This window comes from Mus caroli, unplaced genomic scaffold, assembly GCF_978045245.1.
Source record: "Mus caroli unplaced genomic scaffold, Mus_caroli_1 scaffold_9, whole genome shotgun sequence".
Classification (NCBI taxonomy): domain Eukaryota; kingdom Metazoa; phylum Chordata; class Mammalia; order Rodentia; family Muridae; genus Mus; species Mus caroli.
This window is the reverse complement of record NW_028227264.1, coordinates 93048869-93076299: the sequence shown is the minus strand read 5'-3', so window position 1 is coordinate 93076299 and position 27431 is coordinate 93048869. Positions and strand designations below refer to the sequence as shown.

At 44.6% G+C, this 27431-nt stretch overlaps 2 protein-coding genes across 4 annotated transcripts in view; one reads left to right on the top strand and one right to left on the bottom strand.

Moving 5' to 3' along the window:
* The first annotated feature begins 528 nt into the window (after positions 1–528).
* Snrpf (small nuclear ribonucleoprotein polypeptide F) lies at positions 529–6935 on the top strand. The gene is made up of 4 exons (XM_021174681.2): positions 529–667; positions 2106–2231; positions 6250–6314; positions 6800–6935. Exons 1-4 carry the CDS (start codon positions 665–667, stop codon positions 6864–6866), a joined length of 261 nt encoding a protein of 86 aa, XP_021030340.1. The 5' UTR covers positions 529–664; the 3' UTR covers positions 6867–6935.
* Positions 6936–7727: 792 nt separating this feature from the next.
* Ccdc38 (coiled-coil domain containing 38) overlaps positions 7728–27431 on the bottom strand; it is a 43158-nt gene continuing 23454 nt past the window's right edge. For 2 of the 3 annotated variants that reach the window (XM_021174676.3, XM_021174678.3), the window contains 10 exons: positions 25434–25585; positions 23613–23705; positions 21399–21456; positions 20430–20502; positions 16421–16572; positions 15118–15253; positions 11425–11607; positions 10362–10567; positions 8499–8592; positions 7728–7897 (listed from right to left, as the gene is read on the bottom strand). In XM_021174676.3, the coding sequence (XP_021030335.1) occupies positions 7784–7897; positions 8499–8592; positions 10362–10567; positions 11425–11607; positions 15118–15253; positions 16421–16572; positions 20430–20502; positions 21399–21456; positions 23613–23705; positions 25434–25585 (1261 nt within the window). In that variant the 3' untranslated portion in view covers positions 7728–7783. The remainder of the gene's footprint in view (positions 7898–8498; positions 8593–10361; positions 10568–11424; positions 11608–15117; positions 15254–16420; positions 16573–20429; positions 20503–21398; positions 21457–23612; positions 23706–25433; positions 25586–27431) is intronic. The other variant, XM_021174677.3, reaches the window with a different exon arrangement.

Sequence of the window (27431 nt, the reverse complement as noted above, 5' to 3'; positions counted from 1 at the left end):
CCTCTGGTTCTGGGAATGCTTAGATATCAGAACGACAAGAGGCCACCACATTATCCGAGACTTAACTTGACCTTGTTTCAACTGTTGTAAAGCCCCACTTGAGTGCTTTTCACTAGCACTCACGTAGTCTTGCTTCCCCAGCTTCCTTTAAAAACCGGCAAGTGGACGGACATTCTATAATAAAGAACAGTCCCATAAAAGGGGGGCCGTGCCAGAGGTGTTCCCCAAGTGCTGGATCTATGGGAGGATGAGCAGAGACCTGCAGAACCCGATCTCGTTCTTTCAGCTGAAGGACAGAGTAAACCTTCTTTAGCTAAAGAAACCAAGTCCGTTCGCCAGGGCATTTAGCTTCCCCTTGTCCTGAAGCGAGGACTTTGGGGTCACTCAATTGTTCCCACTTGGAACTTGCGCAGTGGACACAAACACACGCCTACCTGGTTGCTAGGAAACAGTACCGCCATCCCCTCCAATCAGTAAACACGTCTTTGGTGACCAATCACAGAAGCCGAGACAAGGCGGCGGGAGGTGAAAGGTCAGGCCGCCTTTTGGCGGCCATTTCTTTTAGCGCGGGTCGCTTGGGTGTAGCGGCAGCCGCTCCGGTCACGAGGGGCGGGCAGCGGCGGAGTCGGCGGCTAGCGGGGTGCAGCGCTCGCCGGTGGTCGCGATGGTAAGGACGATGAGCGCCGCGGGGGCTGGAGGACGGGCGGCCTCGCGGGGCCCGCCGCCCCCTGCGCCTCCCATTCATCCCCACGAGGCGCCGCGCGGCTGGCCGCTCGCTCCTGCTCCCGACGTCGGAGGCCTTGGCGGCGCGCGCGCGGGAGCCCTTCCCCTCCCCGAGATCCCCAGCCGCCTTTCCGCGTGTTGTTTGTCCCGGAGCCTGAGGTGTAGCCTAGTTTGAGCTCACAGAGTAGGGGTAAACCGAAGCGAGTTTTCCTTTTCTACCTAGCACGCTGCGCAGTGCGCCATTTATTCCTTGCTGTTGACAATTTTAGCAGATTGTCCTCTGGTGCAGAAAACCCCGGCTACCCTTCCACTCATTTAATACTGATCTTAGGCGCCAGGAAGATGGGGTGCTAAGGTAGACTCTGCGTTTTCTCAGGAGTGCGAGGTAGGCAGCCGTCAAATAATAACAACAAAATAAGCAATTACAAGTAGCGGTGATTGTTAAGCAGGGAGCTGACAGGATGCTCTGAGAGGCGCACTGCTAAGTTATAACGCTGTGGAGGAGCGCTCTTCTCCAGAAGGTGTCACATAACCAGACATCCAGGTCACAGAGCAGGTGGAAGAGTATTTCTTGCGCGAGTTCCAAGTAGAAAGCAGGTTTGGCCAGTTGGAATTGACAAGAATTGGCCGCTGCTTACAAGAATAATGGTTTTGAAATACAGCCTGGGACCTTAACGCCTCCTAGGAAGTATGAGGCTCTGTCAAGTGCAGTTAGAGACCATTTGAGCATTCTTTTAAGTCAGGATAGTACATGACTTGATAAGTGGTTTGTGGATGATAAATTATAGGCAGCGTAAATCGGCTACTCATTTAGACCCTGTGCCCTCCAAGATCCTTTGGGATGGTGTGTGAGTAGATTGGAGTATGGGGGTGGTTATGAATTTAAAGGGAATAATACTTCTTGCAGAATAAACTTGATTTAGCATTAAGAGGCCCTCTCACCGATGATACTGAGCTGTTTTTGTTTGTTTGTTTGTTTTTAATGTCTGCAGAGACCACCCTGTATCTTTATTTTGATTCCTTTAGAGCTTGGATAATGTAGGTATTTGGGGCCTTTGTCCATTCGGCAGTGCTCAGAATCGAACCAGTGACCTAAGTATCCTAGGGCAGTGCCCTGCCATTGTGCTACACACTTGCCCCACTCCCATCTGTCACTTGACATTTAATTGCATAATTCATATTTTCGTTTCCGTCAGTGGACTATGAAGTTGACTAAACGGGTACTTAAATTTCTCTCAGACACCTTCCAGCAAATTATAAAGTGATAGTGAATCGGAGTTTACCCTGTGTCATAAAGTCTTGACTGGTGTCTCGGTGGAGAGTGGGTGGTAGAAGCTGAGCTAAGCAAAACTTATTAAGTGTTGCCCTTGGTTTTTATACAGAGTCTACCCCTCAACCCCAAGCCTTTCCTCAATGGACTGACAGGGAAGCCAGTGATGGTGAAACTGAAGTGGGGCATGGAGTACAAGGGCTACCTGGTCTCCGTGGATGGCTACATGAACATGCAGGTAAGCTGAGGTGGAGGGGCATGGATGAGGAGCTGGAAACCAGGTTTCTACTGTGTCACCATACTCCTCAAAGGTTTACTGAGACTGGTGGGAATGCACACAGATTGACAATAGAAAGTGGAGTCAAGATTAAAGTATGAACCAGGGAGGATGTTGAACCATGATGTTCTTAGGAGTGCTTATACCAGAACACAGAGCTTTGACATTTGGTCTCTAATACCAGAAGGGAAAACTAGTTTATTACAGAAAACAATGATTCAGCCTGTCTTTTTCTAAGACGTGTCTGTATAGGCGATTAGCGCTATAATGCAGTGGCATTAGTACTCAAATGGAACTCTACCCATTAAATAGTTCTCTGTTACCTGGACCACCTGTAGTCCAGCCCTTTGATTAAGAGTGAGACTGTCTCTCTGAGTTTGTCGTGGTACCTCATGTAAGTGGAATGTATTATAAAGTCAGCTAACTTCAGATCAAAAATTCTTAAGAGAAATTATATCTATGTTTGAGGTACACAGTCCTTTTGTTTTCTCCACTGTACTAGGTTATGAATAGTCTAGAAATTAGAAGGACATTAGGTTCTATGCAGATACTCAGCTATTTGAAACAAGGTGCTCCAACACCCTTGGTCCTCTAGAGGCCCTGAAACAAAGCCCCATAAATGCCCTGGGGTAGGCTTTTTGTCCTTTTGTCTGGTTTGATTATAGCTTCAGGATTCACTGATATTTTAAAGCATCAGAAGTTCCTGCTTTTCAGGACCGAATAATATCCCATTATATAAGTATAACGCATTTTTACAGTCTGTTATGTTTGTTTTTTTTTAAAAACATTTTATTGTGAGTACACTGTGACTCTCTTAAGACACACCAGAAGAGGGAATTGGATTCCATTACAAATGGTTGTGAGCTACCATGTGGTTGCTGAGAATTGAACTCAGGGTCTCTGGAAGAGCAGTGACTCTTAACTGCTGAGCCATCTCTCCAGCCCCATCTGTCCAGTTTCTTGTAGAGATCAAGCCCAGACCTTTGTACATGTTGTACCAGCAGTCTGACACTAAGCTACATTCTCAACCTGCTCATTCATTTGGATTTCTAGTTTTTAATTTTGTTTTACGGATGTCTTGCCAGTGTACTATGTGTATGCCTGCTGCCCATCAAAGTCAGAAAAGGGCATCCGTCAGTACCCTGGAACTGCAGTTATGGATGCCGTGGGCACCATGAGGATGCTGGGAATTGAACCCAGGTCTTCTGGAAAAGCTGCCAGTGTTCTTAACCTCTGGCCAACTCTCCGGCCTCAAACGAGCATTTTTCCAAGTCTACTTTTAACTCTTTGGAGTATATACACTTGAGTGGGATTATGGCTCACTGTTTTTGAGTATTGTTTTACATAGCAGCTGTGTGGTTTTGATTCCTTCAGATGGTACCCAAGAGTTTCAGTTTTCCACATCTGCACTAGCACTTGTTTTCTACGAGGTTCCTCTTTTTAATGTATAAATATTATTCTCCTGATCTGAAATAGTATCTCCTCTTGGTTTGCATTTTCCCAGTGACATTGGGCACCTTTTCATGTGTGTATTAACCATGTGCTTTCATCTTTGGAGAAATGTGTTACTCACATCCTTCATCTATTTATTTACTTGTATTTTTTAAGACAAGGTCTCATTATGTAGCCCTGGCTGGCCTGTATCATGCTATGTAGTCCAGGCTGGCCTAGCTCAGAGATCTGCCTGCCTCTGCCTCCTAGGTGGTGGGATTAAAGGCGTGTGCCATTTTGCCTGTTTTTGATTTGTGTGTGTGTGTGTGTGTGTGTGTGTGTTTAATTGTAGTTTCTGGCCAGATTTTAAGGGTTATTTAAGTGGATATATTAACTAGAAATCCAGCTAACAAGAATACAGAGAGATTTGGTCTGGAAAATTCTTGAAACGAGTTATTTACAAAAGCTGTAGAAAAGTCTGGAAAGTATGCCTGCAGTGGTGAATATATTGTGGGATTAGAAATGAGAGTTCACGCCGGGCGTGGTGGCGCATGCCTTTAATCCCAGCACTCGGGAGGCAGAGGCAGGCGGATTTCTGAGTTCGAGGCCAGCCTGGTCTACAGAGTGAGTTCCAGGACAGCCAGGGCTACACAGAGAAACCCTGTCTCGAAAAACCAAAAAAAAAAAAAAAAAAAAAAAGAGAGTTCAATGTTATGAATACACTGAAAAAACCCCAGAATGTTTGATTAAAGTTTTGTTTCACCCCTGTCACTTGGTGTGGTGATGAAGGCCTGTGATTCTGTCATTCCTGGGATAGAGGCAGGAGGATCAGAAATTAAAACATCACCCCCATTTCACAGGGAGTTGCAGGCCAGCCTGGAATACATGAAACCCTGCTGAAAAAAATGAACCACCTAATAGTTGATCTTGCAGTTAATGTAGTGTCCCGAGGTATAAAATGTACCTGAGTGAGCCCGGTTTCTGAGTTGCTTCAGTCAGCCAAAAGGTATTGGTTGTCTGTTTGGTACCATGAATATAACAGTGAGCAAAACAAAGTCCATGTCGTTGAGCTTGTTCCAGTGGTGGGAGATGAGTAGGAGTGATGCACAGCATGGCGGTAAAGCAAAACCAGGGTTATGAGTGTGCAGTACTGAACAGCCTCGCCTCCAGAGAGACCTTTGGCATCTGGGACAAAATCATAGCTGTTGGAAGGAGCAGCAGATGCAAAGCTTCTGTCCACGGGAGGTGCGCGTGGGGGTGCTTGGGTATTTGAGGTACAGACAGAAGGCCAGAATAAAAGGTGGGATGGCAATCACTGTAAGCCTTTCAACAGTAGTGAGGCTTTTGAATTTTGTAAGCTCTAAACTTTGGGGCATTAGTATAGATACAACTTAGAAGCCATTTAAGTGTTAGGAAATGTCAAAAATAATTAATCCATGCATACCATTAATCTCAGCAGTTATGAGCAGAGGCAGGTTAATCTCTGAGCACAAGGCCAGCCTTGTCTACAGAGTGAGTTCTAGGACAGTCAGGGCTACACAGAGAAACCCTGTCTCAAAAACATAAATATCTACATACACACACAATTACATTCCTTCTGATAGGAATTATATACAAAATCATCTCACAAACATTTGTTCTAGTGACCACATGTTCTCTGGTTGCTTTGTTTTCCTACAGAGAAACAGCTTGCATGTCTTAAATGCTTTATGCCAGCCACATTTACCTATGTCCACTGCCTGCTTATGAAAGACGCTTCCTTCTCTTCTCTTGTTCTACCTTTGGTGACCCCATATAGCACTGATGGATATTTTTTTAATTGTAAGAATGATAGCTAAAGCTGGGCGTGGTGGCACACTCCTTTGATCCCAGCACTCAGGAGGCAGTGAGTTCCAGGACAGTGAGGGCTATACAGAGAAACCCTGTCTCGAACCCCCCCCCCCCCAAAAAAAAGAATGATAGCTAAAGATTTTTAATTTAAAATTAGAATAGAATTTGCAAAAGTAACCCTAAAGATCATTCTTGATTTACACACCCCCACCCCTACACCCCCATCCCCATTGAGTACCTGAGATTTTAAAAAAAATCTTACTTTTTTGTTTTGGTTGTTGGCTACTATATTTTAGCCATAGCTTTTGTACACCCATTTGAACAAGTTAATATGATTCATAATGTTTTACTCTAAGAAAAGTTAATGTCTGGCTCTTTGGAGCTGAATTTTCAGAAAATTTTAAGAATTATAACTTACTCAAATAAGCTTTCTTCTTTGAGACACTTTGATAGCAGATAGAAATAACATCCAGAAGGCTTAATAACTTTGAAATGAGCTTTATTATACATTAGTTCTATACCCATGCATGTCTTAATGAATATATGAAATCCAAAGCTACAAGAGTGATGGAAAGCTAATCTTAGAGCTGCTGTTTCTGGATCCAGCAGCGTGAGTTGTTGGTGTGGAGGAGTCTCAGTCACTGGGTCCTCACTGAGTAGGGATGCTGCACTCTTCCCTCCTGTGCAGTTATACTAATACCTTTCTTTTTGTCTAAAGCTTGCAAACACAGAAGAATACATAGATGGGGCGCTGTCTGGACATCTGGGCGAAGTTCTAATAAGGTAACAAACTTATTTGTGTGTATGAAAGGAGTTCTAACCTCAGAAATGCCTGCTGGAATACATTAGTCCTATTAAACATTAAACAGGAAGGACTCTACAACTAGATCTCAGACGCCTGTGACATCACTAACATGTTGGAAGATTTCAGTTTATATTTGAGGTTTTCCTACTCTTGATCTACATCTCCTGGCTCCAGCTGTAACCTGTATCAGTGTCCTGGGTTATAGGGATTTAAATTTGAATTTTAGTTGAGTCTGGCTGGTACTCACTGTCTGGTATCAGCAACTACCTACATTCTAAGTCGTAGAGATGAATTGTGATGATGGTAAAAATGTGTGTGGTGTGTCTTTACTACATCTATATAGGACTAACAGGACAAGTGGCAAGCTGTGAGTTCAGTGTCCAGTCTGATGATAGAGCAGTGAGGATTTGATCTTGCATGGGCTCTGAGTGCAGCTCAAAATGGACTGTGTTTTCTGTTACAGGTGTAATAATGTCCTCTACATAAGAGGCGTTGAAGAAGAGGAGGAAGATGGAGAAATGAGAGAATAGCATCGTGGATTTTTTTTTATATATATATGTATTTCTATACAATAAAGATTTGGGGTTCTTTTTTTTCAACTTGACTTGTGGACTATTTACATGCAGACATATGCAAAGCGCAAATGTTGAAACAATGGATGGATAATTCTTAGAACTAAAGTTTTAAAAGCCTCCCAGTTTTATTCAAGGGACTCTTTTTTTTTTTTTTTTTTTTTTGTAATCCCACCGCCGGTTTAACTGAGACCTCATAAAAGCAGCAGTGTTGTTTAAGGTTTCCAAACCACTTTTAACGTGCATAAAGTTAAACATTTTCTTAGTATTAATATATATTGTATTAATAAATCATTATTTCTATATTGACATAGACTAAATAATGTATATTGTAGCTAAGTCAAAACATGAAAATTGAAATAATTATGGAGATAAAATACAATACAAATTGATATTTAGGCTGAAGATGTATGGTTTTGTTCACTTGAAAGTTTTCTGAAAAGGTTTTCGGAGCTTAATGTGAAAGAAGGCCAGTCGCATGATTGTTCTGAGACCGTAGTCTTTAAGCTTTAAACCTGTCCAGTTGTTTTAAGAATAATACATTTTAAAAATGTATATTCAAAGCTGTAAACTTCCTTATTGCTTATGAAAATATTAAAATTCTCATGCTTTGAGGAAGGCCATTCTACTGTTATATCAATAAATTGACTTTGGATATATGTCTCCAACAGGGACAATCTAAAGTGAGTATTGCTTAGCTCATGGCCTGTACTAGTGAATAATAAAGAGTTACAGCAGAAAATAGTTGCCGTTCCTAGTCCTGTAAACTTCCAGCTAAAGGTCTGCTGTGGCCCTGGAATTTTTAGGGCAGTATTGCATCACTGAAAGCCAACATCCACATAAAACTCGCTAAGAAAGTATCCTCATGATCCCGTTCAACTAAAAAAATACTCTTCGTCCTGTGATTTTGATCTTGTATCACCGACTAAAAGGAGCTCGTGTTTGTTAGCAGATTGAGGTTTCGAACGGTAGATAAGTCGTCTTCCCAACTGAAACGAGAAAAACAAAATAATCCTCCTTAGCATAACGCTTCTTTCAATATGTATGTCAATATTTACTTGAATTTTCACGTGAATCGAAGGTTTGAACTAAATACAGTTACAGGGAATTGGTATAATCTAGTAGATGTCCAGCGTTCTTGGCAAGTTGCTCATAGTATACAGGAGGCAGCAGCTAGCTTTTACAGAAAGTCGCAAAGTAGCATGTGGCTCAAATACGGTTGTCCCAGAAAGCAGTGTCTGGTGCTAACATTGCATTGCTCAGTGCTCTACCAGATTTTTCTTCCGTGGTTACAAGAGGGTTGGAGCCAATTTTGAGAAAACCCTTTTAAACATGAGTGTTCTTGGATGTTGGACGTGTTTGCACATGGAGGGTCCAGAGACCTGTAGTTCATACCTGTCCCTCCCATGGAGGGCTCTCTCCCTTTGCTTTCTGTTTCTCAGTTACAGGTAAAGTTTTGGTGACCTAGGCACGTGCATAAGGGAAGTACCATATTGTGTTATCATGAGAGCCTCAGAAGGGACGTGGCCTTTCCGGGAGGACAGTTCTCGTGTGGGACTGGAGCAGGGACCTACTGTGTAGGAGACAAACCTTCTTCTTGGGTTGTGCCACTGCTCTTTCCAGAGCAGCTTTTAGCCGCTCCTCCTGGTGTCTCTGCTTTTCCTTTATCTTCTCTTCACGCAGCCTGTCATAGGTGAAGAGAAAGTTATTAGAAGGTCTAGAAATAAAAAGTGAAGCGTCTACATTGTTACTGTTTGGAAATGAACTGTCCAAATAGAAGATTTCCATGATGATGGCTTTTGACTATTCAAGCAATGGTAAGACATTTAATTTTTTTTTTTTTCTTTTTGTTTTTTCGAGACAGGGTTTCTCTGTGTAGCCCTGGCTGTCCTGGAACTCACTTTGTTAGACCAGGCTGGCCTCGAACTCAGAAAGCTGCCTGCCTCTGCCTCCCAAGTGCTGGGATTAAAGGGGTGCGCCACCACATCTGGCAAGACATTTAATGTCGACATTTTGGATGAAACCTTCTTCCCGCTGAAGCACTTTCTATACCATAGCCACCTTAGCTCCCAGCCTCCTCCTTGACCTGCCTTTAAAGTTTCTTTAAGGGAAATGTGCACATCGCCTGAGTGGATTGCCACAAACTACTCAGATTGTTTTGAATGATGCCTTCAATTTAAGACCAGTACAAGCCATTTCTGCCTTTTAGGGTAAGCATTGGCTCAAACAAGGCATTGAGTGACCCTTATGGACCTGTATAGCGACATGCCAGTGTTTTCAGAGCATGGTAGTGTCTCCTGAACCCTTTTTGTTCAGAACTGGGTGTTTGTCTTCACATTAAACAAAGCAGTTCTTAACCTGTGGGTCACGACTCCTTTACAGTTAAATGACCTTTCCATCAGATGTCCTGCATCATATCAGATACTTACATAATTCATAACTAGCAAAATTAGTTATAAAGTGGCAGTGAAAATAATTTTAGGGTTGGTACTACAATGTGAAGAACTATAAAGGCTTGGATTACTATTAGGAAGGTTTAGAACCACTGCTCTAAACTTTGGAGAAAAAGTTCCTTTAAAAACTGGAATTGAATGCATATTACTGTTGAAAACAGATTGTAATTGCACTCCCTGGTACTGTAAGAAACCTGAGGTCATTTGGAAGGAGTTGTCCTCGGCTAAGTCTGCTCAATGTTCTGTAAGAGCTGTCCGAGTCACCTCACTTTTACATGAGAGAGAGAGAGAATATCCTCCATGCATCAGCAATGTAACATTAATGGTTAGTATCTTTCAGACATGTTCAGTGGTTTTACATCGTTAATTTGATACATCGTCCCTATGACGTAATGACTCATCAGCTTTGCCTATATGTCATGTGGTGGTAGCAGCCATGTTATAGTGATAATCGTTCCAAACAAAATGCCTATAAAGATCCCCATTTAACTTGTAGAGATCTGCAGGGGTGAGGTTTCAGGGATGGCGGTCATGTGAGGTCTGTGGAAATAAATGAGTGGGGGTGGAGTGCCAGCTAAACATTCATAGTGTCACCTAAGAGTTGCCATTCCTTTATAGACCAAATCACCTGTGGTCATCTAAGAACAGACCCTTCACCACAGTGCAGTTCTTTCTGCACATGACAGCCTCTGAGAAATGCTCATATGACTCGAGACCCTCCTCCTCCCACCACAGCCATCCTAATTGGGTCACTTGTCTCTGATAAGCCTTGTATTTACCCAGATCGTTTGGGTCACAGTGCCCATTGCCTGTAGAAACAATAACACTTATTTCCTAAGAACATTCTCTGTGGGAGGGAGGGAGGGCAGGGCCGAATCGACTCCTCCACTGCATCCCCATCCTGCAACGTTTGCCATATAGAGACGGCTAACAGTGGGATGGGATTTATGCAAACCAGCCACGTAAGCCATTCGATATACTGAGGAGACTGTCATAGTACTTTTGCCGTCGCTCCTTCTGTTTGAGCCTTTCGATCGCTTCCACATGTTCTCTGGGAATAGATTCAATGAGGTCGCTCAGCTCCACCAGGCGAGACTCTACTTTGACCAGTTTTTGAACTGCATTCAAGCTGCCAACCTCAGCATCTCCGATGCAGACTCTATACACTTGATTGATCTTTTTACTAAGAGAGTCTATTAGCTTTTCCTGAGCGCAAGAAAAAAAAAAAAAGCAAAAAACATTCCATCACTATATGGTGGCTCACTGTCAGTAAATGCAAAATTCCATTCTACTGTTACAAGAGGAAAGCTCTTTAAGCATCATCATCATCATCATCACCATCACCATCATCTCGTGCTGTGGAGAGAACCCAGGACCTAATGCATGGTAAGCAAATGTTCTACCACTGAGTCACACCCCATCTGCTCCCTAAATGTTTCGAAAGACAAATCACTGAGAACAGGTAGCAAGGAGAATTTGTATTATAATTTATAGTCAGATCATTATTACAGTGACACCTTGGATTGTATTCAAATATATACAGTAGATAGATAGATAGATAGATAGATAGATAGATAGATAGATAGATAGATAGATGAATAAAATTATAAGATAGTATCTTTTGGCTTGAATGTTTCTGTTGACCAGATTCCCTAATTAATGTTCCAAGTGCAGACAACATACACATACACATTTCAAATCACTTTGTACCACCAGTGGCTTAACGTGTGCCCCTCCCGGTTTTATTGTTGAAAACCCTATAATGCTGAATGATAGGTATCCACATATGTGCCCAGTCCCCTTCCTGAGAGGGGACCAGAGGGCAGGGACTACTGCTTATGTTACTGTGCACACCTAAAACAGTGCCTTGCACATAACTACACAATAAATGTTTGCTGAATAAACGAGTGCCTTCTTTCAGAGAAATGCATGTACAAGCAAACAGATTCCTAGGCCGACCAAACAGCCTGCTGGGAGTTTAATTTTTGAGGTCTCCGTGGGGAAGCCATTGCTGTAAGTCTAAGCTAAGGTGCACGTAGGCCGAAGCCCGCCGATCCCTGTACCTCGCCACTTCGATGTTTTACTTGATTCTGCAGTCTCTTGAGCTGGTAGATAATGTATTTCGGGAGATGGAAGGGATCCTTTTTCGCCACGGGCTGGCTGATACTCGTCAAGAGGAACTCAATAAACTTCTCAGCAAAGTAAATCGCTTTCCATGTAGGCTCCTGCCTCAGGATTGCCTGCTTCTGCTCAAGAAGATGAGAATCACCATAAAGACAAGAAAAACACACCCAAGGCTGATGTGACTCCCTCCACTGGGGAGACCCATCTGGAACCATAAGGGCCTCACAGCCGCCATGCCATCGCTTAACGCCAAACAAGGTCTGCCACTTCCGGCAGCTTGTTCCCACGTCTCGCTTTAACGGATGTTCCAAAGATCCTGCTTATCACAAAGCTCCTAGTTTCTCACTTTCTAAATACTTACTTTATTATCACTTATATTAAAAGAACAGTCCTTTAAAAAAAAAAACCCTAGAGAAATATAAAATAATACAAAAGAAAACCATAAACATGCCATGATGTCCCCTCTAGCATAGCACTTACTTTGTTTTCTATTTAGAGAACTCCACATTTCTTAGCGATAGCTAAAGGGCAGGCAAATATAAAAAAGAGAAAATAGTGGAAGTACCCTACCCAATGGGGTGACCCACTGCATATTAAAGAGAAGAGGAGGAATCAGGATCTTAGTAGAAGATGTGGCTCATGTCTATAATCCTAGCTCATGGGCTGGGACAGTGATTGCCACAAGTGTGGGACAACATGGGCTAGGCCAGCAGGGTTATATTTGTTTTTGAAAGAAGAAAAAATTATCTTGCCCTAATGTACATGAGAATTTCAAGAAGTTAATGCTTGTTTAAGAAAAATTGGTAGGGGGGCTGGTGAGATGGCTCAGTGGGTAAGAGCACCCGACTGCTCTTCCGAAGGTCCAGAGTTCAAATCCCAGCAACCACATGGTGGCTCACAACCATCCGTAACGAGATCTGGCGCCCTCTTCTGGAGTGTCTGAAGACAGCTACAGTGTACTTACATATAATAAATAAATAAATCTTTAAAAAAAAAAAAAGAAAAAAAAAAAGAAAAATTGGTAGGAGCATGTTCTTTTTGATGGAAAGAGACTTGAACGCAGAGTTAGGGATGGACAGATGGAGACTTTATATGGTGTCTTTTTCTTTTCTTTTTTGTCTTTTAAGATCCCTCATCAAACAGGAGAGGGAACTACAAGGCGAAAATGGATTAAGAACTAATTAGAAGGAAATGAAAGATGGCTTATTATGAAAATGCAATTGAGTTCCTGGTCTAAGACAGCAAAGAAAAAAAAAAAGCGTTCCAGAATAAGGGCAACTAGAGACAAGAGAGATGTGCAAATGGGTCCTTTAAACTACCACTAGAGGGCGGGCTCGAGTCAGAGCTACTCAAGTTGGAGGCCCTGGCAGCAGGCAGGCCAGGTTCACCAGGGCCACTGGGCAGGAAGATGGATCCAGGACAACTTAGGTGTACGTCCACAGTGAACAGGACCTGATGGACCAGAGCAGTGTTTCAAACTGGAGGCTTGTCTGGATGTCCGTGTGTCATCACGTGTTGATCTTTCCATTACGATTCAAACCAGTAGCAAAATTACAGTTCTGAAGTAGCAATGGAAATAACTTCATGGTTGGGGATCACATCACGAGGAACTGCATCAAAGGGTCACAGCGTTAGGAAGGCTGAGAAAACACTGCTTCAGTGCTAGCCTAGCGTGCGGTGCGTGTGAGGCAGCCCAGAACTGCGTGAGACTGGGTGTGGTGGTCTGTGCTGGTAATCCCAGTCTCAAACAGGAGGTGCAGGAGGAGAACTCCAAGGTCATCCTCAGCTACATAGTGAGTTTGAAGCCAGCTTTGGATAGTGAGATTGTGCCTAATAACAACAACCCTCAAAACAAAACACTTCTAAGTTTTCCATTTTTCTCTCCCTCCATATCATTTCATATTCTTGGAAGGCCATAAGTGATTAACACCATGTTCCAGAGTGTGCCTGCAAATTGTACACATTTATACTTGTGATTGTTCGTTTATCGAAATCTTGAGGGACTTTTGAATCAAGACTCTGTTCTCTGGGCATTGAGCCCTGGGCCTTTCACAAACTAGATTCTCCCTTCTCATGGTTGACTCAATGTTTAAAAGTATTGAGCATGACATTTGTGCCCCCTTAGCTGCCCTAAAACCGAGATTAAAGTGGTTTGGTTGTGGTGTGCATTACCGTTAGATAGCAAAGATAATTTATCTTTTATTTGACAGGGTGGTCAGCTTCACAATTATTTAAGAGTTGGATAGAAACAATACAAGTGTCCATCAGATGAATGTCAATCAATACAGTAAACAAAGTACGGTGCATAGGATGGAATATCATTCAACAAAATTCTGATACACGCCACGGCGTGGATGAACCCAGAGAACCTTATGCTTTGTGACACAAGCTAGACATTAAAAGATACATCCTGCTCAGATCCACGTATATGAGCTATGTAGAAGAGTCGAACTCAGAGACAAAGAAGCAGAGGCTGATCAGTGAAGGGACCGGGAGCTTGTGTTAAATGCGTATGCAGTTCTTGTACAAGATAAAAAGCATTCTAGAGATTGGTTGCAAAACAATGTGAACGTATTTAACACCACCAAACTGTACATTCAAAAAAATGGTTACAATGTCCAACTTTATGCTTCAGTGGTGGCAGAAAAGTTCTGGAAATAGACCGTGGCGACAGTTATGCTGCGTGAAGGTACTTGTGCCATTGAATTGCACACTCGAGATGGTTAGGTGGCAGAGTTTTGGTAGAAGTGTATCACTGATGAAAAGAAATGGTTGATTAAAAACAAAAACGAAGAGCTGGACTGTTACTATCAACACATTTCCTGCCACAGCTTTTGCGTTTAGTAACCCTGCCTGTCTGCACATAGGGGAGGATGGTCATCTGTTTCCTAAAGTAGCCTGTTCCTCAAATCTACCTCTGCCTAAAAGTCAAGAGCACAGCCATACATGTGATGTTAGCCCAACGCGGCATCTTTGGATTCACATTCCTTATGAAGTTTTCCCAAGAAACCAGTGGTTGTTAGAGTGTCTGTAAACTAACCTGATCATTCATTCAACAAACATTTATTGAGCATCGACACTTTAGGGAGCTCTGGACTGAGTTCACTAACAAGAAGTTAGGATGGTCCTTGTGTGGAGGGCTTTGCATGCAGCTGGGAGAGGCAAGCCTATCAGTAAAATAAGGGTGTTAGGATGTGTCACGGGTCCTGGGAGACAAGTCAATCTATTTAGGCCCAAAGAAGTTGACACATATTCTAGGCTTCGTGCTTGGGCCAATTTTCCATTCAGTATTGTGTAGGTTCATGACATGTTCTGTCATTGAGTGGTCACATGAATTTGCCATCAAAACGAATAAAGGCAGTGAACTATATCACACACCACATAGCAACAAAGAAGGGCCATTTGAAATAACTAGAACAACATTTCACGTGAACCCCCAGCTCAATCTAAATGGTTGCTCTCTAGGAAATTGATTCTTCCATATTGACAAAATAATTCCACACTGGTTTGCTACACCCCGTCAACAATTTATGGATTGCCCTAACTCTCCCTGTGTGTCAAGTGCTCAGCACCCAGGGAGGCCAGATCATTACCGGGAGACAAAATAAAGTTACCACAGGCCAAGAAGGTACCTGAGCATCGGAATTGAATTCTCCAAAACTGAAGAGCCTGGACCTCAGCTCCAGCTCCGCTGCCTTCTCCTCCTCTCGTTCACAGTTCATCCTAAGCATATGTTTGTGCTCCAGCAGGAAGGAGATGTTGTTGTTTCTATTGCAAAAGAAGGATGGGACCCTCGTCTGTAACTCAAAGTTGAGGGACTCAGCCCTCTTGCTGGGCACATGTCAGCAACCTGGCACCCAGCAACCACAAAGGGGTCAGCGTGTGATGACATGGCCAAAGTGCATATGTGTGCATTTTTTGTCATGCGAGTGAGAAAGGTGGGGGGAGGGGGAGGGGGGAGAGAGAGGAAGAGGGAGAGGGAGGGAGAGAGAAAGAGGGAGAGAGGGGAAGAGGGAGGGAGGGAGAAAAAGGGAGAGAAGGGAATGGGGCAAGAGGGAGAGGGAGGAAGGGAGAAAGAAGGAGAAGGAGGGAGAGAGGGAGAGGGGGGAGTGAGGAGAAGAGGGAGAAGGAGGGAGAGGAGGGCCTGTGCTCACCATGCACGCACACAGGTCACGAGAACAATCTCAGGTATCAATCCCCATTTTTCACCACGTTTGAAAAAGGCCTTCTTCCTGTTCTTCCTTCTTCCAAAATGTTTGTGTGTGTGTGTGTGTGTGTGTGTGTGTGTGTGTGTGTGTGTGTGTGTGTGTATGCTACGGCCTATGTGGACGTCGCAGGCAGCTTGGAGGACTCGGCTCTCTCCTGCTACCGTGTAGATTTCAGGGATTGAACTCTACCTTAGCAGCCTTTACCCGTCTCAGTGGCCTGGGGTCCTGTTTTGGCAAATGCCAGTGACCTTCTGGGCAGTCTCTTGTCTCTGCCTCCGGTTAGGGGCACTGGGCTCACAGGTGTGCACTACCATGTGTGGCTTTTGTGCAGGTTCCCGGATTCAGACTCACGTCCTCATGCTTGGTCAATAACTGTTCGATCCCCTGAGGCAGCTCTCAGGCCTACAGCCAAGTCCATGGGAGGCAAATAAAAGCTTACATGCAGGTGTTAATTTCCATTAGACCAGATTTTCTGTCCTGAAGGCAGTGATGCCAAAGGGCACCATTTCAACCCCTCCAGCTAGGAAAATGCTTCAAGAGCGAGAGGAAGCAGGAGGAAAGTTAAACTCAAACCAATCTAGTCTGGCCAAATGTCAATTCTTCCTTTGTACCCACCATGTCAATTGTTATTAATTAAAACCCCAGCCTACAACCAGGAGAGGGGCCATCATGAGTGGTTGGATATGGTCTCTGGTTAGTGACTGTTGGATGGGAGGGACCCACTCACATCTTATCCTGTATGAATTTTTCTCTTTTGTTGACATCTTCGAGATTCTCGTCCACATCTTGGGAATACTGAACCAAGGTGAGGTTCTGCTCTTCCAGCTCCGTGAAGACCTGCAGCAGCTCCTCCGGCTCCTTGAAATAAATCTCCGGCAGCTAGTCAGCCAACAGGTAAGAGAAGTGTCTCACAATATGCTCATGTGGTTTGTCTAGACAGTATAGGGAGGGAGCTGTCACTCAGCTCTCCACCCACGTGGCAAGCTACTTAAGAAAGTCAACTTTTAAGGAGGGACTGTTTATGTTTGCCCTGGGACTATAGGAGATGCATAGTGGCAGAGTAGCCAGTGTCAGGATCGCATGGTGGAGGCCACTTCACTATAACCATGAGGTAAAGAGAGAAGACACCAAGGGTCCCCCTTCTCATTCAAGAGCAATGGCCCAATGACTTAACTTCCTTCCACTAGGCCCCATCCTCAAAGACTCCACATCTCTGCAGATATCACAGGGTCTGCAGCGGTGACCCCACCCTCCCGGCAGTAGCTGGGGACCACATTTGGAACACAACTGTTTTTTGAAAGGGTCTGGACCCTCACAACAGTTTGGAGTATGAGGGGGGCCGAGAGAATCGTAAAGGAACCTTGTTCCCGGGGAGAGATGGAAATGGAAAGAGATGATTTGGGGTGTGGGGAAAGATGGGGGATGTTAAAGAGGAAAAGAGGGAGGGGAGGAAAGGAGAAAGGTCTTATTAGAAGAGTAGTAGAGTGTGGTCTCTCTTCCCCCACCCTGGAACCTGCTTGCTCAAGGGTGGAGTTTCCTGCTCATTCGTTCTGCCACGCCTACTGCTGGACCCTGTCGCTTTGCTGCTTGGAGACACACACGTGTTCATTCCTGCTACTGGACCCCGAGTTACTTGGCGGGAAATCGGGTTCCCTCCCCCTTCTTTTATAACTGAGTGTCTGAAAAAGTAAAATTGAGCTTTGATCAGAATGCTGTCTTAGCTGCAATTCTTTCTCTCACCGCCTAGCCCCTCTTCTCTTCCAGGTTTCCAAAATGCCTTTCCAGGCTAGAACCCAGGCTGTGATCTGCTGGCTGGACACAACAGTAGAGGGCAGGAAGGGTGAAAAAGGAAAGATAAGATGAGGAGATAGGAGGCTGATGAAGGCTCATTTCTTCTCAAGGCTAATTATTTGATATGTAGTGGCTTTTTAAGAATATGCATGGCCTTGGTAAGCATTTTCAAAGATGACATATATTAATACATGTGTTCATTATTATTATTTATAGCAGCCTTGACACAGACGCAACAGAAATATTCATAGATAGGTGAATAAAGGAAATGCAGTACACATACACACAGTGTGGAATATTATTCAAAGAGATGTTTCTTCTACAGTACATTTGTGTGGTTCTGTACATGTGTGTGCAGATGTGTGCACATGCCACAGTGTTGGGCTGAACCTCAGGTGTGGTTTCTCAGACACTGCCCATCCGTCTCTCTCTCTCTTCTCTCTCTCTCTCCAGAATCTTTGGCAGACCTGACACTCACCCAGTAGGATGGACAGGCTGACTGGCCAGCAACCTGCCTGTCTCTGCTTCCTGGGTGCTAAGATTATAAGCAGTACAGCACCGTGCCTGCCTTTTTTTTTTTTTTTAATGGGTCCTGGGACTGGAAATCAGGTGTTCATACTTGCAAGGTGTCTTACTTAGGGTTTTATTGCTGTAAAGAGACACCATGATCATGATCATGGCAACTCTTACAGGGCAAACATTTAAATGGGGCTGGATTACAGTTCCTGAGGTTCCGTCCATTATCATTGTGGTAGGAAGCATGGCAGCGTGCAGGCAGGCATGGTGCTGGAGAAGGAGCAGAGATCCACAGGCAGCAGGAAGAGACTGAGGCACACTGGCCAGCTTATAAGACCTCAAAGCCCAGGGCTGGTGAGATGGGTCAGTGGTTAAGAGCACTGGCTGCTCTTCCAGAGGTCATGAGTTCAATTCCCAGCAACCACATGGTGGCTCACAACCTTCTATAGGGGGAATCTGATGCCCTCTTCAGGCAGGCGGATGTATATGCAGTAGAGCACACTCAGACATTAAATTAAAAAAAAAAAAAAGACCTCAAAGCCCACTCACATTAATACACTTCCTCCAACAAGACCACTCCTACTCCAACAAGGCCACACCTCCTAATAGTAGTCACTTCTTATGGGCCAAGCATTCATGCACATGAGTTCTATGGGGTCATTCCTATTCAAACCCCACCACACAAGGCAAGTAGTGTACCTATTTGCTTGCTTCCCAGCCCCATTACGGTGTAATTTAAGTGAACTTTGAGAACCATTATGTTAAGTGAATGAGCCCAGTCTCACGCACACAAAGAAAGCCCAATAGCGCACAAGATGCTTATTTAAATATTTAAATACATATTTAAATAGCCAGTCTCTTAGAACCAGAAAGTAGATAGATGGTTGCCAGGAGCTGGAGGCTGGAGAAGGGATATTAGATGGGCGCAGTGCTTCAGGTTTGCAAGATGAAGATGTAGAATCTGCTATCCAGCAGGGTGGGCGTGGTCAACAGTGCTGCCCTGCACATCAGAAATGTTAAGTTGGACAATCATGCGTTTGAGCACAGGCTTAAAAGCACGACGACCTGGGTAAGCTATGTCCTGTGTAATCACGAGTGGCGTTTGGTGGGGTTGTTTTGTTTCTCTTTAAAATCACTCCCAAGCCTCCGTGATTGCATTTAGACGGGGAAACCCACAATCAGCTCTGCAGCTGTCGTGGGGTGTTTTGCAGGGGCAATAACTGTGGTTCTGCTACCCAGAGGCTGAGGATCAGAGTGCGAAGGACACACGGGCAGGCTGGGTGAGTGTGGCCGCTGACCCCCCCACACCCACCGCCCCCATCACCCCAATGGTTAGGAGATAGAGATAGGAGATTCCCGGGGCAAGCTGGCTAGGTAGCCAAAATCTGTGAGCTCCAGACTCAGCGAGGAGGAGCCTTGTTTCTGGTAATAAAGTGGAATGCAATTATGGGATACACCCAGTGTCAACTCTACCCTCGTACAGGCACACATGCGTTCACATACATGCAAACTTAAAAGCGCACACGCACGCACACACGCGCGCGCACACACACACACACACACACACACACACACACACTAAGCAATCTAAGACCAACAATTTTTACAGACCGGTGGTAGAGTATGTATCTTCTCCAAATTCTTCCTTTCCTTTTATGTTCTGATTTGTTGTTTTGCTTTCATTTTATTTATTTGTTTGTTTGTTTGTTTGTTTGTTTTATTTATTTATTTATTTTGGTTTTTTCGAGACAGAGTTTCTCTGTATAGCTCTGGCTGTCCTGGAACTCACTTTGTAGACCAGGCTGGCCTCGAACTGAACTCAGAAATCCACCTGCCTCTGCCTCCTGAGTGCTTGAGACCAGGGCTCACTAGGTACCTCAGGCTGGTTTAGAACTCACTAAGTGGCGCAAGCTGGCCTTGAGTTTTGTTTTTTGTTGTTGTTGTTTTTGGTTTGGGTTTTTTTGTTTTTGTTTTTTTGGGTTTTTGTTTGTTTGTTTGTTTGTTTGTTTTTTTTTTTTTTTGCTGTTGCTGTTTTTTATTTGGCTTCATTTTCTTGAGTCGGGAGTCTCTTTGTAGGCTAGGCTGACTTCCCACTTGCTAAACATCTGAAGATGACCTGGGCCCTCAGGCCTCCTGCCTCTGCCTCCCAAGAGTTAAGATTACAGGCCTGCGTTGCGCACCTAACTTCTTGGCCTGAAATCTGTGGTTCTTCTGCCTCGCCCTTAAAAGGGCTGACATATTAGCTTCTTATATGTTTGCTTTTTATAGATGACTTGATGACCAGTATTGGTAATTGACAGGATTTAAGAACAGTATCAAATCACATTTCCTTCCGGAAAACGTGTGGTATGTTTGGAATAGGACATTGCAGAAGAAATGAATGAACGTGCGCACCACATACAGCCAGAATCAAGAAACAGTCTGCTTACCAGATCAAACTCCACGATCTCGTCCTCTAAAAAGTACTCCAAACTGTCCTCGGAGGCCATGCTTTCAGGACGACTGTAAAAGAAAAGAAGCGAAAGAAAACCATTTCTAAGGAATTTTCTGTGAGCGTGTTTGTTTTTGTTCCTGAATTGACTGTGAACCCCAAGTATCACCAAGTTCTTTTATCATCATCATCATCATCATCATCATTATTATTACTTCATTTTTATTTTTGTGAAGGGGGTTTGCCTGCATGTATGTCAATATACCATGTGCACGTTTGGTGCTCATGGAAGCCAGAAGAGGAAGCCAGATCCCCTGAGTTGTGGGCCAACGTGGATGGAGTAGGGGCTGCCGGGGGAAGAGGGAGATGGACATGACCATAAAGGGACATGAAAAAGCCAGTGGTGACATTTTGTACTTGATTGGTCCGGGGTTGAGATCCTGGCTGAGGCACTGCACTATGGTTTGGCACAGGATCCCTACTGGAGGTTCTGGCCGTCTTAGCTCAGACTCCTTGCTTCCGGCTGTCATGCCTGACCCAGTCACATATCTTCTCAAAGCACCTCTGGGTAGCTTGGATTGACAATGAACAGTTTATAAAACAATGAATTCATAATCAAGTTAAGGAAGAAGCAAAAAAGGAAGTAGGGATGCCTTATGGTCCCACTGCAATAGGTAAACGAAGGGTGAGTCTGTGGGTACACAGGCTATAGGAACAGCTAGGGGGGGAGACCCATGGGCCTGAGATCTCTGGTGGTTCTGGTGACTAGAGGCGGTGAGTCCTTATAAAGAGAGCAGAATTCTGGGGCATCTCGGGAGTGCACACACTTGGGCCACCACGTACTCCACTGTGTGTGACACCAGGTTTGGAGAGGAGGCCTTTATGTTGACCCAAAGCTAAAAAGACTCATTTTCTAAAAAAGCCCTTCACAGTTTTCATCAGAATTCATTAAGTTTGTATCACATACTTGAACACAGATGACTTCCTGGAGTCTTGGCCCAAAGTATGTTTCCCGTGTCTTCCTCCTGTTCAGAATGTCCAGGTGAGGTCCGTGCCACATGAGATGGGAAAGGAAAAGAAGAACACAATTAGAGGTGAGTCCTTGTCGCTCGATGCCAGCTACTATGCGCCTGTTCTATTTTCTATTTTTTAAAGCACAGTTTTATTATCAAGAAAGTGGTCATATGGAAAGCGGGGGGCCCTTTCATTCCACTGAAATTGGACACCGTGCAAGTGTCCGTGGAGGGTGACATGACTCTGGAGACTCGAGTATGAGGGGCAAAGATGAAGAGGTGCAATCTGTGGTTCTGATTTTTCCCATATCAGCAATATCTACTTCTAATCACAGGGTTCAAAAGGATTAAGGAAGAAAACAAAGGTAATGGCGGCCTCCATTCTTAACAGGACATGGAGAGCCCTGCCTTCCAGCTGGGGGCCTTTTGTCCTTAACTTCCCTGCATCCATGAGCTTCATCAAGATCAGGGCCAACCCTCGGTTGAAACTAACCACTGGGCCAATGCTGGCCCCAAGAGTCCTTATCCACCTGCCCAGTTCATACCAACACCTTTATGGCTCCCTGTCATTTGTTCTATTCTACTTTGAATCCACACCCTTTCCACCTTCTTTCTAGTAAGCTCCTATGCATTCTTCAAAACCCTGACTCACTGTGACCTGGCCTACAGAGATTCCTGAAAATGCATCATGTAGAGCTCCAAAAGAGCCCTCCCCGCCTATCCCTCCTCTGACGCTCTCTCTTCATTGTCCTGTATAACTCTGGGGTGCTGAGCTGCCTTCCAGTTTTCTTTGTGTACCCCAAGTCATTAAAGTTGCCCAGCATACATTGTGTGCCTTTGATAAATATGAATTGAGTAAAGGAAAGAAGAGGGAAGGGGAGAGAAAGGGAAGAGCATCTCATACAATATTGTCTTCGCCTTTAGGATGTGCACATATTACCGAAACCATTTATAAGAGGTGCTGTTGGGGCTGGAGAGATGGCTCAGCGGTTGAGAGCGCTAACTGCTCTTCCTGAGGTCCTGAGTCTAATTCTCAGCAACCACATGGCTCAGCTCACAGCCATCTGTGACGGGATCTGATGCCCCCTTCTGGTGTGTCTGGTGTGTACTCATATACATTAAATAATAAATAAATAAATAAATTTTTTTTTCAAAAAAAGAGGTGCTATTTAAATTGAGTAATACTTCATTTCAGAAAACACTACTGATACCTACCTCTTCTCCCTTCCATCTCTACTTGCTACCACAGATGTCCCAATGGGCAAAGTAATATGTGTTGTGCAGACTCCAACTGATTGACTCTTAAGTGTGAAAAATAAAAACCATCCACTTTTAATTAGCTGGCTGAATGGCCAGGCATGAGGCTTATATATCATGGTCATTTCTGGACAAGTTGTAATACTTTTCCCCTCAATCCCAAAATATACCTGCTGCTTAGTGGCAAGATGAAAGAGAGAGGTCCCAAGAATCAAGCTGTATTGGAATGACCCCTGGGTGGTGCCAGGCACAGGAGGGAAGGAGGTGTGATGGGAACTAGGATCACCAAAATGGGCAAGACTTTCTCACAGGAAATGTCCTTAAAGCCAGGAAGGACCTCAGGTCCTGTGGAAAGAGACTGTCCACACAGGAAACATCCAAAAAGCCAGGACCTCAGATCCAGTGAGTTTTCAAGAGAAGATGGATTCGGATATTTTCATGGCATCTGGTGGTTTTTAAGTGTTGATTTCCAACTCAAACAATGTTAAAACGCCGAGGCCAAATCCCTGGTCTGCCATGGTGATGGAGAGCCTACCTAGTGGCTGACTTTGGTAGAGCGTCCACACTTGCTCTCGTGTCTCAGGCTAGGTAGGGGATTGTCATTACCGAAGGCAAACTTGAACCAAAGGACAAGGGGGCCCATCCAGGTGAACATTTAGGATGCGATTCCTGTCCACTTGGACATTGTGATAATATCACAAAGGGGGGGGGTCAGAGAGAGAGAAAGAGAGAAAGAGAGAGAGAGAGAGAGAGAGAGAGAGAGAGAGAGAGAGAGAGAGAAAACGACTAGCTCCCCAGCATCAGTGGTGATGCGGGCATCACCCCCAGCTCTCCGGCAGAGTTGCCTTATGAGCACAGCCTTCCTCCCTTTGGAGGCTCTGGTCAGCACAGTCACAGGCTTCAGCCCTCACCTTGGCTTCCTCGCCTTGAACTCCGTTCTTCTGAAACCGACATCCTGTCTGAGTCGATGTCGTTATCCCTTTTAGCTGTACTTATGGAGAATTCTAAACATGGGGCATGAAGAGGAGAGAAAGAGTGAGCAATTGTGGGAGGAAGGGGGGGGGGTTAGGGTGGGGCAGGGGATACGTTTCTGAGAGTGAGAGCTTTGCCTCTCAGCATGATGGCAGAGTTACTGGGCAAAGCCTCCAGGATGGAGAGGTGGGATGGAGAGCCTGTATCCATCAATGTTAACTCTCCAATGGTGAGGACTGCTCTCGGACACAGGGAGGAGAGATGAGAATAGACCATTTATGGCCAAGGAGATATCCATTTCCAACATCAGCCCATCATAGTTCCTTAAACCCTGCTGTAGCAATCGATCCTCATTGTCTGAGAGCCTGCTGGGTCCTCAGTATCCTCGCTTAGTCTAGGGAAAACTAAATCTGAAACTCTCTCGTGAAAACACACCTCGGCTTTACTTCCGTTTTCTGTCTTGCTCAACATCTTTTAATGAGCTTTGATCAAGTGCCATCACTGATGTCCCTGACAACCCTGCAAGACAAGTTCTCTCTGATTTTTAGTTTGCCAGTTTCCATAGTGTAAATGCTTGGATCAGCTGTGCTCCCTCTAGACTCCCTGTCCTTGTATGGGATTTCTGGAGATGCTTCTGGCAGTAGCTCAGAATTTTGGCTCTCACCTAATTGCTTTGTCTGCTCCTAAGGGTTAACTTTGCTGTGTGCTTGGCGACCAAAGTCCATCTGTCCAATATTTCAGAATTTTCTTCAAGAAGGAAGTGAGCCTGGGCCTAGCTACTCCAGTGTTGCTGGGAATAAAATCTTCTGTTTTGATGTCGCTCCGCTTGGATCACATATGAAATGTTTCCGTAATAGGCTCTATCTTTGCTCTATAATTGCACACTAGTGCCAGCACAGCACTGCTCTGATTATTGAGACGATGTACTTAAATATTTAACCATATATTTGTATATAAGATTATTAACGTATTTAAATATATAATACTTAAAGTACTATGAGTGGCCCACCTACCCCCATTACATTCTTAAGTTAAAAGCATTTATTCTTCTGTACGGGCCTCAGGATCATGGTACAAAGTCTGATACTCCACTTCCTAAAAATCCCTCGGTAACAGAATGTTTATTATAATTTTACCAAATGCACTTATTTCAAGAAAACTGTGAACTTTACAGTATCAATTCTTCTGATATGTTCTACAGATATATTTTCCTGTTTGTCAAACCCCCAGGTCATACACATTGAAGTTGTTCTTTTCCCAGCTTCAAAGTATTTGTACAGTTCCCAGTGAATAAATTTAGTTTAAGTTAGCATATTAGGTTAACAAAACATAATTGATTTTGTATCCATTGCTCAACTCTAGAGGCCTTTAATAATAGTTTTTGAGATGCTAAATAATGTATTTTTTAATTTGTCCACGTGCTCATTTTTATTGCTTATATCTGAAACTAACCTGACTTTCCAAATTAATAAAAAAGGTTGGAAGAGGACCGGAGAGATGGCTCAGCAGTTAAGAGCACTGGCTGTTAGTTCTTCCAGAAGACCCAGGGTCTAATTCCCAGTACCTACATGGTGGCTCACAACTGTCTGTGACTCCGGTTCCAGGGGATCCGACACCCTCACACAGACATACAGGCAAAACACCCATGCACGTATAACTAAAAACCATTCTGACTATTGAAATAGATAACAAACTTTGAGCAGAGCCACTCTAGATAATCAGGGGGCATTGCCTAGCTTGACTTACGACCCGTGACTTACTTTCCAAGATTTTTGGAAGAATGTGGTTGCTTTTGGACGACTGGGCCCTTTTTTGCGATTGCTGTATTTGCCATTGTTTTGGGGACAACTTCAGCAGGAAGAATCCATATTTCATGTATTCCTTGAGGAGGAACTCTGTTTTTGCTATATCGCTTCAAAAGAGAACAAGGACGTCATGACACCGCTGCCAATGCCTTCTCGCCGTCATTTGCTCGCACGGCAGCACGCCTAACCACACTTGCAAACACACCCACAGACTACACACTTCTGAAAGATACACACTTCAGAATACACCCAGAGGCTGGCCTTTGAATAGACAGACCCAGTGAGACGCCCGTATACCATGGGCTGCTGACAGACTTACTCGGCTGGTTTATTTCTATCTGAAACCTTCTATTCTAGAAAGCTCCAGGCATATGAAGAACTCGGAAGGTGGAAAAGATGGTGGGTATGTGAGGGGAAGAAAGGGAGCGGCCATGTCGGAAAGGCCTGACATGTGTGAGCAGTGTGCAGAAAGCCCGCGTGGCCGCTCACTCGGCACGGCATTTAACAAATCGGTATCCGTGGGGCTGGAGAGATGGATCAGAGCTTGAGAATGCGTACTGCTCTTGCAGGGGACCCAAGTTTAGCTCCTAGTGCCCAAGTCAGGTGGCTCACAACTACCAGGGAGATCCGATGCCTCTAACCCCAGCAGGCGCTTCCACCAGAGTGCACGTCCACAGACACACATGTCAATCTTGAAACAACAGATGTTCTCATTCCCCGCCTTTGGAAGACCTTAGGCAGATGCCCGTGTTTCCACCAACAATACCTAGAGACTTGAGCTAAATGTTTTCCCCGGCTTCACATCGGTTTAATCCCAACCACGTTTCAACCAGACCCATTAGCAAAGCTGAAAACCGAACGGGAAGGCCCAGGCCTGTCTTCCTCAGTCAGAACCTCATTAGTCGCCTTACCACGGTTGTGGTTGCGTCACCTCAAAGGCTCAGCCTCAATCCCTTAAGTCAGAGCTTTCTCCCAGCCCATTATGAGTGGTCTCCAGGGGTCAGCATGCAGTTCCTCTTGTTCAGTGGTTGGGAGGTGGCAGAAGGCCCTCATCCCACCTCCCAGATGTGTCACAGAGACCATGAGGTGAGATGATTGCATGGCTTTCTTGGAAAGGTTCCCCGAGAAAGTCATTTCTGCTTTCCAAATACTTTCCATTCTCGAGCCGCCTTACCACAAAGGGAAGAGGTTCCCCTTCACTACACCAGCGTTCGCTGTTATCTCGCTCACCCTTCTAGAATGGGGAGGCACATAAAGCAATGAGCAAGGCTGTAGAGAGGTGCTGCCAAGTGGATGCTAGGCAGAGCATCGTCATTCATGCAAGCGCCACGTCGACTGCTCTGCTCACACGTGGAGCCAAACGGATAGGAGCAGCTAAAGCAATGGTTCTCAACCCCCGGGTCGGGACTCCTTTGAAGGTCACACCTCAGATATCCGGGATAGCCAATGTTTACACTACCATTCATACTAGTAACAAAATTGCAGGAGTAGCAACAAAATAACTTTATGGCTGGGGGCTGGCGCAATATGAGGAGCTGTATTAAAGGGCTGCAGCGTTAGGAAGGTTGAGAGCCAGCTGCTCTAGGCGGACCTGGTAGTGTGCACCTGTGACCTTCCCAGCTAGTTGGGAAGCTAAGGCCAGATGCTTAAGGTTTGCCTGCGCTACAGAGTGAGTTCAAACCCAGCCTGGGTGATAGAACAAAGCACTATCTATGCATTCAAATAAGGGCTGGAGAGATGGGGCTCAGTGATTTAGCGAAATGGCTGTTCTTCTTGAGGTCCCGAGTTCGATTCCCAGCACCCACATTAGCGCACAGCCATCTGTCGTGGAGTCTGATTCCCTCTTCTGGTGTGCCTGAAAACAGAGTATCCTTATACATAATGTAAATAAATATTTTAAAAAATTAAAAGTAAAATGTTGGGGATGTAACCCAAGAATTTCATTATAGTAGG